Here is a 14,302-nt window from a genome sequence, read left to right on the forward strand (position 1 = left end):
AGGGGACACTGAAAGGTCAGCCTCTAAATAGGAAGGTATGCGTCATTAGTTCGACAATGTCTCGGTTGACAGTCAAAAGGTCGACCTGCTTAAAAGGTCGACATAAGAAAAAGGTAACCATGAGTTTTTCATGATTTTTTTTCTTAAACAGATTTGTTCATACCATCGCAATGGGCCTAGAGGTAGACTATAATGCCCGAAGCATGGCAAGTGCAGCGGTACACTTCTACATTGCCCATGTCGACATAGACACAAAAACCGTGAACAACTCCTATCGACCTTTTGCTTGTGTCGACTGTCAACCTAGACACCATCAACTTACTGACCCATACCCAAATAGGAACTGGGTTGTATTTCTGATCACTAATAGTTTCGGTGTGGATTTTCATTGTCTCTTTCTTTCCCTGCCCTAGGCACAGCTGTAAATCCACATGTAAAATATAATTTTATGGATAGTTTTTGTTCATTTTGAACTAACTTTTTCAATATTCTCTTCAACAGGCCTCTAGCAGTGCAGGTAATCTGGGAGTCCTAATCCCTGTCATTGCTGTGGTGAGTATTCCTGCTTTTCATATTTGTCAGAATAACATTTGCATTGGCTTAAACTAACATACATTGTCCTTACAAGATCAGCAGGTAGTGGATTCATTTGGGACAGAGGTGCTTAACCCTCCATGCGCTGGTTTTGTGTTATCAGTGGTTTTTCCTCTTTTGGATTGCAGCTGGTCTCTATGGAAGTGCTATAGATTTGTAAAAACAGACTTGTGGTCATCCAAAACAAACTCTGTAAGAACCGGGTTTTGCATGCTGACGTATAAATTGAGAACTTTCTGATTAGTTTGTGTCTGAATAGGCTAACGACTTTATACAGAGCCCTTGGTTTACACTTCCAGCTAATGGCTTAGAGGACATTATACGTAGGAGTTAATGGTTACATTGGTAGCAGAAAAGCAAATATTTAGTAAGCTTGCATAAGCCACGAGTAAAACGATGGCCAAATCTTGCTTTCATATGGAGTACAGAACCACGTCTCTTCCTTCAGATCTGGGTGTAGCAGAATTTCTCTGTGTTTTTGTAAAACAATGAAGACCTACACAGAGTTTTTCTGGAACAATTATGTTTGCAAGACTTTATTAGAGACTCTCTCAAAAATATGAACAGATTTGTGAGTAATAAGTATAGCACTTAACATAGGTCTAATACCTATCACAACTTGTGATTTTGTGGTGGTGTAAAATAGCATTTTGCTGTTTCTTATTGCGGTGTCTTAAGTTAAGGGCACCGGTAGTTAAAAAAAAAAAAGTATATGAAACACAGGCATGTCCAAACTATGGCCCTCTAGCTGTTGTGAAACAACAAGTCCCATCATGCCTTGCCACAGTTTTGCTATTAGGGAATGCTAAAACTATGCCAAGGCATACTGGGATGTGCAGTTTCACAACAGCTGGAGGGCCACAGTTTGGACAAGCCTGTCCTAACAGGTCTGTTTAACTCTGCTTATCAAAAATGTATATTTGCAAACTTAAGTTAACTAGTGTATAGGGCAAATTAAGAAATCTTACTCTATTATTAGGTTTTGTATCTCATAAGGACTTCATTATACAAATGTTTGTATTTTAACTATGGTGAAAAGGCATTTTCCATATACTTAAAATAAACTAATATTTGCAACCAAGTAGTAAGCCCCACGTTTAGGTGGGAATTCATGAAATGTTGGGGTTTGCGACTTTTCCGCAAAAAATTAGGCAATCCGTGCGAAGTTCATAGATGAAAAAGAGGAAAGGGCGGTCCACCGTAAAACGTGTCTGAGTGGATAGCGGCATGAATTTGGCTCCGGTCACAGTCGCCGCCTGAGTTCCTTCTTCATTCACAGTGATGCTGCCTTGTTGCTGAAACTGCAAAATTCTGTGTAAGAAGACATTCTCTATTCTCTAAAGCAAATAATCACAGTGTGGTTTGGATGGTCCTGAGAGAACCATTACCATATATTTATTGAAGGTTTGCAGGGACAGGATGCCCTGTTTGTGTATAAGCTATAAGGTGTTAATGCAAAGGTATGTCTATCATGTAATGTACGAAACCATCAGTGTTTCCACAGCTCACTCAGTCTGCCTCTGGGACTGTGTAATGACAATCTCTGTTACTGGGTTTCTTTCTGTTTTTTTTTTATTAGGGCTTAAGTATACAAAATAAATGTTTGCTGTTATAGCCCCTGTCTTATGATACCCTGACCTAAACTCTCTAGCGTAGTTCCTCTATATTTATAGCTGCAGATTCTTCATTTCCATTGGGCTTGGTGTATACTTACATCTGTCTAAACTCAACGGGTGTGGTACAGGGGTCTGACAGTCGGGATCCCGACAGTCATTATCCTGATGTCGGGATCCCGACTGGCCGGACCCAGACAGCAAGGTGAGCGCAACTAAGCCCCTTGCGGGCTTGCTGCGCTCGTCACGCTGCGGGCACGTTGGCTCGCTACGCTCACCACTTATTCTATTCTCCCTCTATGGGGGTCGTGGACCCCCACGAGGGAAAATAGCAGGTGGCCGTCGAGAACCCGGCTGTCGGTGGTTTGACAGTCGGGATCCCGATGTCGGGTAAACGCCTGTCGGGATCCCAACTGTCGGGACCCCGTCCGGCACCCAACTCAACATCCTAGTGTTTGTACTGACTGGTGAGAAGAGCTGTATGTGCGGTTTAGTTTGAACTGTTTATTTAGATGATTGCACAGTGTGGCAGTCCATAGGGGCAACTCAATTCCAAGTTATTTCTGTGCTGTGAAATCGCAACTTAAAAATCACACACGTTTGTGAAATCCGCTCCCGATAACTGTGCAATTTTACTTTTAAAGTGTAGCTCACTGGCAGAAAGGAGGGCAGTGTAGAGGGCTGTTAGAGGCAGCTTAAAAGGGTCAAATAGGTGACTTTACTTTTTATTTTTTACATAATGGTAGATTTAACATAATGGTAGAAATTTACAATAATTTAGGTTGCATCAACTAATGTTTATAATAAAATTTCCAAGAGCTTATCAAATTAACAGTCAATTTAAAATACAATGGAAATGGACTTTTTTAAATATTTTATGTAATTAAGGCAAATCCTATCATTTTTAAAATAGTTTTTTTTTAGTGTGGGACACAAACAAACAAAACACCTATGTGGGTATAGTACATACCCAGTGTACTTAGCTTCTCATCTAAATAAGTCTCTAATTCCCCCCATTGGCTTTAACCCTCATCACTCTTATAATAATAAATCCTCCATTTGTTTTTTTCTCCACCATTTTCATGGACCCCCGTAAAAAATTCACTGTGTCTCTTGATATTCCATGTAGTTATTGATGCAACCACCCCGCAGGCCCCTCCCCAAAGCAAGGAGGTCAAGGGAGGACTGCTCCTAAGTCCCCAAATGATCTCTGCACTCAGAGAGCAGAGATCAGCTATAGCATGAGTGTTCAAAAGGGAACGTTCATCTATTCAAGGAGGCATGTAGTGTATCAGCTGTGTGCTGCCCCAATATGGCACAGAGTCCCCAAATATATTATTAAAGTGAAACAATTACTCAAAAGCAAAAGTTTGTAAATCATGAGACATGGCATCAAGGCCTTCATCAAGGGGGGCAGACTGGACTTTAGCCCTGCGCCCAGGCTGAGAGGTGGCAACAGTATTATTCCTGAACCCTGGCAGACAACAATAGATGGAGTGACAGAGCCTGCAGTAGAATTTTGAATGTAGTGATGGGTGAGAGCCAATCCGCAGCTCGCAGACCAGCAGCCAATCAGGAGCTGCTGAGCCGTGACCTCGGATTAGGTCTTGAAATAGGATCACCATCTCTGTCCCTCAATGGTTGTCTGACAGTGGTCCCAATTAACATAGCTGCCACCCGGGGCTGCAGAAGGTGAAGCCAAAACTACAAGAGGGTGGTGTTTGACTGGCTATGGAGCTGTAAGTCTGTGGCTAGATGCATGGCTATGGGGTGGTGGCGGGCCGTGCCCATTTTGGCAGTCCCAGGGAAAACAATATCTGACTGCAGCCCTGCCATGCATTATTTCCAATACTAGTTTCATATTGACCCTCTGACCCTGCATATTGCATGTGTAACCTAGCTCCAGACTATCTGGGTTCGGTGCCCTGCGAATTGGACCAGGGTTGAACCAGGTAGACTGCTGTGGGAAAGCGAGACTCTGGTTATCTGACCCTCCTCACACTAAAAGTTGCAGAGAGCCTGGTCACTGACATTTCAAGATTATGTCATCTCTAAGTGCCGGCAAGTGACAACATGGCCATTACCCGGTTTCAGCAGTTGTGACATTGCTTGAAACCATATTTAATAACCCAGGTTGGACCTAGGTTTTTTTTTTTTTTTTAATTCTTTTTATTCAATTTCAAGATATAAAAGACATAACAACACATCACATTAACAAGACATATATATAAGCTAAATGCGCTCAGCGGCCTATAACCGTTGTATACATAGACATACATTTTCCGACGATGCCCTCAGCGTTTCAGCTTATCACTTAACCACAATACATTTTAAAAAAAGATTTTCCGGTCCTAACCCTAGCTATTAGCAGTATTATTCCTATTTCCTGTCCTATATCCTTCCCCAGATAAGTCGCGCGATGTCTCCTTTAACCCAGAAGTATGGACCTAAATTTCTATCCTTCTTTTCTTCCCCTTATCTGTTCTTACTCTTTATTCTAGCATTACCAGTACCTGTGTATATTATTATAATTGTTGAGGTGCTATTTCCTTGTGTCCTCTACTGGTGTTAAAGGTGGGTTGTGTTATTTAATTAATATTTAACCTATACATTATATATTTTGTGTTTCCTCATCCTCCTATATACTACTGATTACTTACAGTGCATATTTTTATTATACAGAAAAATTGAATATGTTTGTGCTTTCACATTCCAACTATCCCCCCCTTATGGACCTAGGTTTTTAGTGTGAAAGAGGTATAACTATCTTTACTAAAAGATGATGACTGCTTTAAACAAGGGATCCCTCTATATGCTTTAATAGCAATATCACCCTACTTTACAAAGGTAATGCATTCTATTAACGCCTATGAGCTGTGTACACCCATCAGCCATACATACCTGGCCAATGTTGATACCCTCATCGGTGATGCCTGAGAAATCTGCTTTAGTGGTGAATATGTCCTTTGCTCCCATGGTGCTGATTACTTCCTTTAAGTTATATTTCTTTTCCAGCTTGAAGCGGGGAATGAGAATTTCTCTTGCCCTAAGAACAAAGATATTATAAATAAAGAGAAGAATGCCTCATTTACAGATAGTGCCCTATCAAAGTGACGTTATTTCCTACAATCTGCTGCTTATGAGACAGGGTATATTGGATGGCACGGGAATATGCAGGGAATCCTAACCATACCCTATATCATAGAAGTCCTGAGTAATGCTTTCAACTGACTTTATGTAGTCATTTAGTAAAACACACTACAGATTTATTACTTTATAAATAAATGCAAGGCATATGTATCTTTAAGTCCTGCTCATGTTGGTGAAATCTGACTTTAAAACCATCCCATGCCCCTTCCTTACATTCTGTGCATGCCCAGTGTCATAATATACTATTATTGGACCATTCAGGTTTTTTTCTCTAATTGACAATATATTGATTTATATACAACGTCACTTTGATTTCAAGAGATATTTACTGTAAAGATGTATTATTTATTTTAGATATATTCTGTTTAACCTATAGAGGATGAGCCGTGTGAAATATTGAATAGCTAGTATACCAAAAATGACCAAAGCAGATTGGCTGATACTTAATGTTTCTCTTATATTTACTCCTATTTTGCCAATATTTGGGTAGATGAGCTGCTATAATCAACTGGTTCAAGAAAAAAAGGCATGCTACCTAGGTGTGAAATTGCACAAATATCAGATCCAGGGGAAAAACATCTTCAGTACATGTAAAGGCATGACTGTACCTGTTATTCATGGTCTTCTGCCATCTTTCCACTAGTTGTGGACTGATCTGCTTCTCTAGGAGCTTCATACCGGACAGTTTATGTGGCACCGCTATCAGCATACTCATGTTTCCTACATAAGACAACTGTAGGAGATCACACTCCAGGTCAGAGTCCACCCCAACCATGAAGTTTCCCTTGGTCCTCATCATGTGTACTTTCACCACTTCTTTCTCACTTACACGAAAATTTGCAGTGTGGGTATTCTCAATCGGAAACTTACTTTCCCAATTCCCTATGTGGAAAGAGAAAAGTCCATGTTACACTATTAAACTATAGTATTTATTTCAAGTTTGCACACTGAAAGAGCGAAAGTATTCTTACATTTTATTTAGTAGGTTGGACACATTCAAAAATGTTAAACTTTGCAGAACTCAAAAATGCTATTCAGTATGCAATGATTTTTTGGGGGAACAAACTTCAGAGTCATAGAGTAGATAAGGCAATGGGAATAGTTTGGAAGGAGGAATGCATGGATAGCGATGAGCATACTTCAATGTGGTTATGCTTGTAGGACATTTTTTAACGTCTATGAAGGTGGAATCGGGGCCAATGTGACGTAAGGTCCTGAGCATGCAGAGTATGTGAACTCCTTTCTCTGAGACGTCAGAGGGCCTATGCTGTGGCAAAGAGCCCTGGCCCATTATGTAGGTAGTAGGAAATCTTTCCCATGCATGTGATGTGCCACACAGAGCTCTTAACCACTGGGATGGAAGGTGATCCTATCTATTTCCAAGTGGGATGCAGCCATTGGGCAAATTCGTTTTTTTTTTTACATTTAAAAATAATTTTAGTATTTTTTTTAAACGCTCTTTTAATACAGTTTTAGAGTATCAATCTATACTTTTCCCAACGTGCGCATTTTCAACTAAAGCCAAGCAAAAGAGTTTGGGGATATTTACCTTTGAAATAGATGCAGTTGACAATAAACATTAGTAGCCCGGGGCTCAGATTTGAAATGGCTTCTTTTATCAGGCCCTTGGTGAGCTTCTGGGTTCTTTGGTTTATCTTGTTGACAAAAGCTTTTTCTTCAAAATCGCCAACCTGAGCTTCTGCAAAGTAGTAGTTTTTCAGGCTACTCTTAAAGTCCTCTCGAACGGAGAAATTCTTTTGTATGTATAGGTCATTGACTGATGTCAAGGTATAGCCGAAATCTCTGCGGTTGAGTCTATGAATTAATTTCCGGAAGACTGTGTGGATGGTGGAAGTGTCATACTTCGAGCTGGCATTGATGAAATCTTTGAAACCTAACATAGAGAAAATTTGACTTTGAGTTTGTCCTTTTGTTCCCATTGATATTGTAGCCATCGCTGTGGACACCCCAACTGGCGCCAGCAGGATATTTTCAGTCGCGTTAATGTTTTCTCTTATGGTTCGGAAAAGATCGAAGCCAAATTTGGCATTGATTATGTTGAGCCTTTGAATCCTGGTTTTCCCGGGAAAAAGTTCATATATATGCCCTTGGGCTTTTTCTACATTCTTTACTGTAAGAGCATCGATAGTCTCTGTATAGTCTTCTCCAATTATTTGATCAAAGTCTATATAGTCTTCCTCATCTTCTCCATCAGGAATAAGGTCATTGGTCACCGTGTCATCCTGGAGATTCTTTGTGTTTTGTGGAGAAATTCCGCGAGCTCCTACTTCAGCCCTACTATCAAAATGCTCATGCAGGTCTTTCACCCCACATAATGCTGATGAAATGAGCAGTAGACTTGTAGCAAGGTGTAGAAGATTCATGTTGGCAGCAACAGGCTTCAGGATGCTTTTCTAAAAGAACATCAGATGAAATCAGTGTTTAAACACATTTTCACAGTTTAGGATATTGGCAGATTATCTGTGCATACAATGTGTTCTCATGGCTGTTTTGTGAATGACATGGTGTTCGACTGTTATAATGATCGGAATATTTGCATAGCTCATTGTAAAACCAAAGTTGTATACTTTTATAAACAATTTACAAATTCATGCACATAAATGTATTATTGAACGATATCATAGTTATAAAGAATATATCCTTGACGCATCCTTACCTGGGAGCTCTTGATCACTACTCTTTTAGTCCCAAAATGTAATCCTGTAGCTCAGAAGAGCGAATACAAATAACCTTTACCACCTGGTAGAGTAAACAGCCAGTTCAGCCAAAGTCCTTTCCTTGTGATGGGGCCCCTCTGTTCCCTCCCCACCATCCCACCACCTCCTCACTTCCTGTTCTACATTGTCCAGTGTTAAAATAACAAACTGCATCAAGGTTTAGCAATCCCTCTGTGCATGGATGATAATGTGCTGATGAAGTGCCCTAAAGTGCTGCTTTGTAGAACAACAAATCTGTTTGGAATAATAATACAGAAAAAAGATTCCAGATGTGCACAGAAGAGAGGAACTTAATCGCAGATCTTCTTCTTATTTGCTTTCCTGTATCCGACAACACTCCTGGATAGGGTCGACCCTATTTACATGTAGGTCAACATGCATTAAGTCGACCACTGAAATAGGTCAGCATGGCTGGGAAGTTGACACAATCATTAGGTCGAAAATGGAAAGTCTCAAGAGCGACATGAGTTTTTCACGTTTTCTTTTTCAGCCAACATGTGCCCGGCAGGTGGTATTTCCTGCCCTACCATCCACTATGGTGTGGTGGAAGAATAATATAGCATGGCGAGCACAGTGGTACCCGTTTACAGTGCCCATGTCCACTTTTTTAACATTCGGGACAAAGAACATCAAAAACACATGTCGACCTTTTGCCTGTCGACTGTACCAGGTGTCGATCTAATACCCATTTAATTCACATCACTTGCAGTTTGAAATATAGAAATAAATAAATATTTATGTATGACCCCTTAACACTCCTATATTATCACCACCCCATTGCCATGAATGGCCCTGAATCAACAGGTTCAGCTGGTACTTTTATCATGGATTTTAGGACAAGGTTTTGTTCAGTAAGGTATATAATTATTAAAGTGTGGGTTTATAGTGCAGAAGTGGATATGTAGCATCCTACAGATTCTTCGTATCATTAATAACCCTTATACACCGCCGCAAAAATCTGGGTTTCTGCTTACTGGACCTGGGTCAGCGGCAGTGTAAAAGGGCTCAACCCATGTCCATTTACACGGGTCTCCTACCCAGGTCCTGACCAGGGTGGAACACGGGTAGGACCTGGGTAGAGGCCGGTGTAAATGGTCCCAGCATGGGTTGGGACATCCGTGTAGCAGGAAGTGCTGCTGATCACGGCAGCGACCAGAGAGCGGGAAGCAGAGAGGGTATACACTGCTGTAGCCAGCGCACAGCCTCTCAGCACTGCCTGGCGCTGTACAGGTGGTCCATGGGCCACAGTTGAGGTGAGTGTTGTGTTTTTTTTTTTTTGAGGTGGGAGCACAGAGGACATCCAATAATGACATCCACAAAGAAAAGCAGGGCTGACCCAGGTTCATTGTAAACGGTGCATATCCAGGTCGAAGTGCTGTATAAATGGGGTTTGAAGCTGGGTCCAACCCTGGAAACTCCCATGTTCAAAGACCAGAGATTTTGGTGTAAAAGGTGTAAAAAAAAAATTACCATGCGCTTTCTAGAAGGTAATAGATGGAATCTGATTGGTTGCTGTGGGCAACATCTGTTTTGTTTGGACTGCTTCTGTTTATGTACTATGCATGGCACTTCAGATAATGATGATAAATGTGTATGTGCTGTGTATTGGATGTACCACTACAGAAAAAGGTAACCTTTTATTACTGCTTTTTATTTTCAGCTGACTCGAAGATTACCACCCATCAAAGAGGCTAAGCCTCGGCTTCAGAAATTGTTCCGAGATTTCTGGTTATACTCTGTTCTTATGGGCTTTGCAGTGGAAGGGTCAGGTAAATCATAGCGAACTCATTACACTATGCATGTGTTCCTATAGTATGACTTTGCTTCCATAAAACTCAGGAGATGGTTGCTTTTACCCTCCCTCTTCCATGTTCCAACATAGTTGCCCCACTGCCTCTCTGTTATGTCGCAGCATTTACAATAATTGTGCTACAATGACGGTGGCTGAGACGGTTGTGTGCGCCCAGTTGTGTTAAAGTTTGTGCATGATGGGCAGTTAAATACGGAGGTTCATGAGCATGTACAAAAGCGAGATACCAGTTGTATCGCTGGATAAAGGTCTCAGAAGTAATACCTTTCTCTACTTTTACTGTCTTTGCTTGTTTATGTTTTTTTCTGGCATATTGTTATTGGAACAACATGTACCGTGTATTTGTTTACAAAACTCTCATATGGTACCGACTTGCACTGGTCTGCGGCTTTCCTAGAAACATAAGGTCTGGTTCAGAACTGTTTTCTAGGCTGCGTATATACAAAGCCAAACGACTGCATCCCATAGCTAGCATGCAAGGGTATGTGTACGAGAACACAGCCCCTCGCAGGCGGCCGAAGTGGAGAGAAAACATTTCTAAACTAAACGACCATCAAATGATTTTTCGGTACTCTTTACCTAGCACGGCGCCCATCGCGGGCATTGAATGCACTAAAAAATTGGGTGCGACGCGACCGACGCGATGCCCGCGATTTCCCATAGGGAACATTGTTAAATGTCTCAATTGACCCGATTTTTCTGTTCAATGCCTCAATTGACCCGATTTTTCCATAGGAAACAATGTCAAATGGCCCACAGAGGCCAAATAGGCACCCTAAAGTGTGAAATGGCCCCCCAAATTGTTAACGCCACCCCACGATCAACGTGAACCCGAAGCGTGGCGAACGCAGCGAGCCCGCGAGGGGCGGCGGTACGCGTCCTACGACCTTTTCATACCCCCACTATCCACGTCGGCGTGGAGTTGAGAATAGAATAGTGTGGCGAGCGGACGCGGATACCTGTGAAGCCCGTGAAGGGACGCGTTTACCTGTGAAGGTATCCGCGTCCCCTCGCGGGGCTCGCCACGCTTCGGGCTCGGTGGCTCGCTGCGCTCCCACACTATTCTATTCTCAACTCCACGCCGACGTGGATAGTGGGGGTATGAAAAGGTCGTAGGACGCGTACCGCCGCCCCTCGCGGGCTCGCTGCGCTCGCCACGCTTCGGGTTCACGTTGATCGTGGGGTGGCGTTAACAATTGTGGGGGCCATTTCACACTTTAGGGTGCCTATTTGGCCTCTGTGGGCCATTTAACATTGAATCCTATGGAAAAATCGGGTCAATTGAGGCATTGAACAGTAAAATCGGGTCAATTGAGAAATTTAACATTGATCCCTATGGGAAATCGCGGGGGTCGCGTCGCACTCGATTTTTAGTGCATTCAATGCCCGCGATTTTTTAACTGCGATGCCCACGATCAAAATCGTGGGCGCCGTGCTAGGTAAAGAGTACCGATTTTTCTCCTCTTCGGAAATAAGTCAGTCTGAAATTACTTTTATTTTTGCAGCTGATTGCAAAATACGGGGGTAGGCACGTCATGTGATGTCAGCCACCCACCCCGAGCAGGCACAGTTTTCATGGGGGCGCCCATAATAAGATGGGTGTTCCCCTAATGCCACCTCCTGCCCACACGAACGTCTCGGCGAGTGTGATACTTGCCGAAGGGCGTTCTCACAGGGCGTCTGCACATACGCACAAGCCTATGCCGAGACCCCCGCTATTGAAAAACAGGGCTGAATTTGGACCCGTACCAACGGCCCCATAGACTCTTGTATTAGGCAATGCTCACCGTATGACCTCTGACCTCTGCAATACCTTTTCTATATTATTATACATTCACTGTGCTTTTCGGCATGTGCTTGCTATTATTATTATAGTTTATTTATATGGAGCCACAAGGGTTCCGCAGCACCCATAGAGCTCTTTGTGCCTGCGTGCTGTTTGTATCTCTGTAAATGCTCTACAGCTAATCTGGTCCCTGTTCGTACTTTATCACTGTATAGTACCTTTTGATAGCATCTCTGCTATATTTGTATTGAGCTCAGCAGGAATATTTTGAAATGATATATGCTTGCTTCATATACTGTACGTTCTTGTTCTTCCTGTGACCTGCAGGTCTTTGGCCTGAGGAATGGTATGAAGGAGTGTGTGAAATAGCTACAAAGTCACCGTTGCTGACTTTCCCTAGTAAGGAGCCTTTGCGCTCTGTCCTGCAGTACAACTCTGCAATGAAGAATGACACTGTGACTTCGGTGAGAGACAAACCAAGTTTATGTTGTTTCTTTCCTTGTGGCTATTGTATGGGACAAATTAAATGTTGATATTTCCTGTGCAGGCAGAACTAAATGAGCTAAGGAGTACCATTATCAATCTACTGGATCCTGCTCCTGAGGTATCTGCACTCATCAATAAACTTGACTTTGCGATGTCCACTTATCTACTCTCTGTATATCGTCTTGAGCACATGAGGTGGGTATTGTTTAATCAGCTACATTTAAATAGTTGTGGGCACCATTTCCTCTGTTTACTGTTTTTAGCTATCAATTGTTTCTTCATTAGGGTCTTGAACTCAACGGATAAGGATCGGTTCCAGGTCATGTTCTTTTACTTTGAGGACAAAGCAATTCAAAAAGATAAATCAGGTGATGTTTAGTATGTTTTACTTGTGTTAACATAAGTTGCAATGACCAAGCAATTCTCAAAGGGAGGAATTGACAAGTATGTATCTTCTGCAGGCCCTACCCTCAACTAGCCACTTTTAGAATTCAGCCTGTAGCACCCTCCTTTGAAACCTTTGGATTCGGTAGAGTTAGTCTTGCTTGTCTGATACATGCTTCTAGTAGGTAAGAGGTTAGTAGAGTTTCAAAGTTGAGGGCTCTGTATTGTAGATCTCCATTCCATTATTTGTCTTACCCCAACTCAGAATTGTTCTTGGGGACAAATGTTCCTTTGTGGGCCAAAGTGACCGCTGTATTCACTCTATTTGAACATGGAGGTCTGGTCCTAGAGTGGTTGTAGTCTCCAGAGGACGAGGGTCCATTTTTCATTTTCTGCGCAAAACCGATCAATGTCCATCTGGCTCAGGATGACCTTTTGGTCTTTATAATGGCTCTTATTCAGATCTGATCTCAGTACAAATTTGTTCCCATAGTGAGCAAAACCATGTGCACTGCAGATGGGGCAGATGTAACCTGTGCAGAGAGAGATACATTTGGATGGGGTGTGTTGAGACTGAAATCTAAATTGCAGTGTAAAAATAAAGCAGGCCGTATTTACCCTGCATAAAAACAAAATAACTCACAAAAAATCTAACTTTCTCTATACTTGTTACATCTGCCCCACCTGCAGTGCACATGGTTTTGCCCATTTTGAGAACAAAATTTGTACTGCGGTCAGTTCTGAATAAGAGCCAATGTCCATATATGTGGTTGGTCTGTGTGCTCCAGGCCCAGTACTCCAGTAAAGACAGTATCAGTGGTCGTCTTTGGAGCAGGGTGGCACTGGCCTCTGCTGAGCAGCTATCTCAGACTGTCGCCTGGCTTTCTGTGCACACTACAACACTTTACAGATTTCATGCTTTTGCATCCAATAATGCCTAATTATGAAGATAAGGGCTGTGCACTACATATTCTGAGCATACCATCTCTTAGGGTATAGCTTAGGAATGTCCCCTTGGTAATGCAGTGTGATGTCTTCACATTACTGTACACTTTTCAGGGGTTAGCGTATAGAAAAGTCTGATATCAGTGTGTGCATTATTAATTACCCCAGTGTGTTTTTTGTTTCCTGCAGGGATGATGCAGTGTGTTGTTGCAGTAGCGGACAAAGTATTTGATGCATTCCTAGCAGTGATGGCTGATAAGGTAAGATCTAGTTGGCATGATAATGTAATACTGATTTTGTTCTGGACCTGGGAGACTACAGTCGGACATAGTATGGGCTTACACAGCTTAACTTCTCATCAAGGTGCAACCAAGCATATACATTATATGTAGAACCTTGATGTCTCATGTACAAAGCCACAACGAGGTTACCTGAGGAGGTCTCAAACTATTTTGTTCCTTTAAATTATACATACATTGGTTGGCATGCGCTTCTCTAAATCCATTATTTGAAATCAAATTAAAACCACAATTACTGTACACCAAATACACTAGATTCTCAAGCGCAAATGCTCCATTTTCAGGTAAAGCAGGACATAGGAAGACATCAATAACGATATAGTGTGTACACACTAGATCATATGCACAAAAATATTGCGACTGTTAACATTATAGGTATCTTGCATATTGTTAAATATTAAGCACCTTTAGACAAACGGTGACATTTAATAGGATGCAATTTTTCGGCTTTTGAGATATTTAGTCAAATTGTTTTCCAAAAATTGCGCATATAATGG

The 14,302-nt window shown here is 41.9% G+C and overlaps 2 protein-coding genes across 3 annotated transcripts in view; one reads left to right on the top strand and one right to left on the bottom strand.

Annotated features, from left to right (window-relative positions):
* PI4KA (phosphatidylinositol 4-kinase alpha) overlaps positions 1–14,302 on the top strand; it is a 141,291-nt gene that overhangs the window by 58,240 nt on the left and 68,749 nt on the right. For both annotated transcript variants that reach the window (XM_083149000.1, XM_083149011.1), the window contains exons 19-24: positions 502–552; positions 9,756–9,864; positions 12,019–12,155; positions 12,239–12,372; positions 12,463–12,545; positions 13,696–13,766. In XM_083149000.1, coding sequence (XP_083005126.1) covers positions 502–552; positions 9,756–9,864; positions 12,019–12,155; positions 12,239–12,372; positions 12,463–12,545; positions 13,696–13,766 — 585 coding nt within the window. The remainder of the gene's footprint in view (positions 1–501; positions 553–9,755; positions 9,865–12,018; positions 12,156–12,238; positions 12,373–12,462; positions 12,546–13,695; positions 13,767–14,302) is intronic.
* Positions 1,209–8,179, bottom strand: SERPIND1 (serpin family D member 1). Its single transcript, XM_083149023.1, has 5 exons — positions 8,035–8,179; positions 6,907–7,771; positions 5,966–6,239; positions 5,109–5,253; positions 1,209–1,895 (listed from the first exon to the last, which is right to left on the bottom strand). The coding sequence occupies exons 2-5, from the start codon at positions 7,739–7,741 to the stop codon at positions 1,704–1,706; spliced, it is 1,446 nt and encodes a 481-aa protein (XP_083005149.1). The 5' UTR covers positions 7,742–7,771; positions 8,035–8,179; the 3' UTR covers positions 1,209–1,703.

This window comes from Crinia signifera, chromosome 1, assembly GCF_055691185.1.
Source record: "Crinia signifera chromosome 1, ASM5569118v1, whole genome shotgun sequence".
NCBI lineage: Eukaryota > Metazoa > Chordata > Amphibia > Anura > Myobatrachidae > Crinia > Crinia signifera.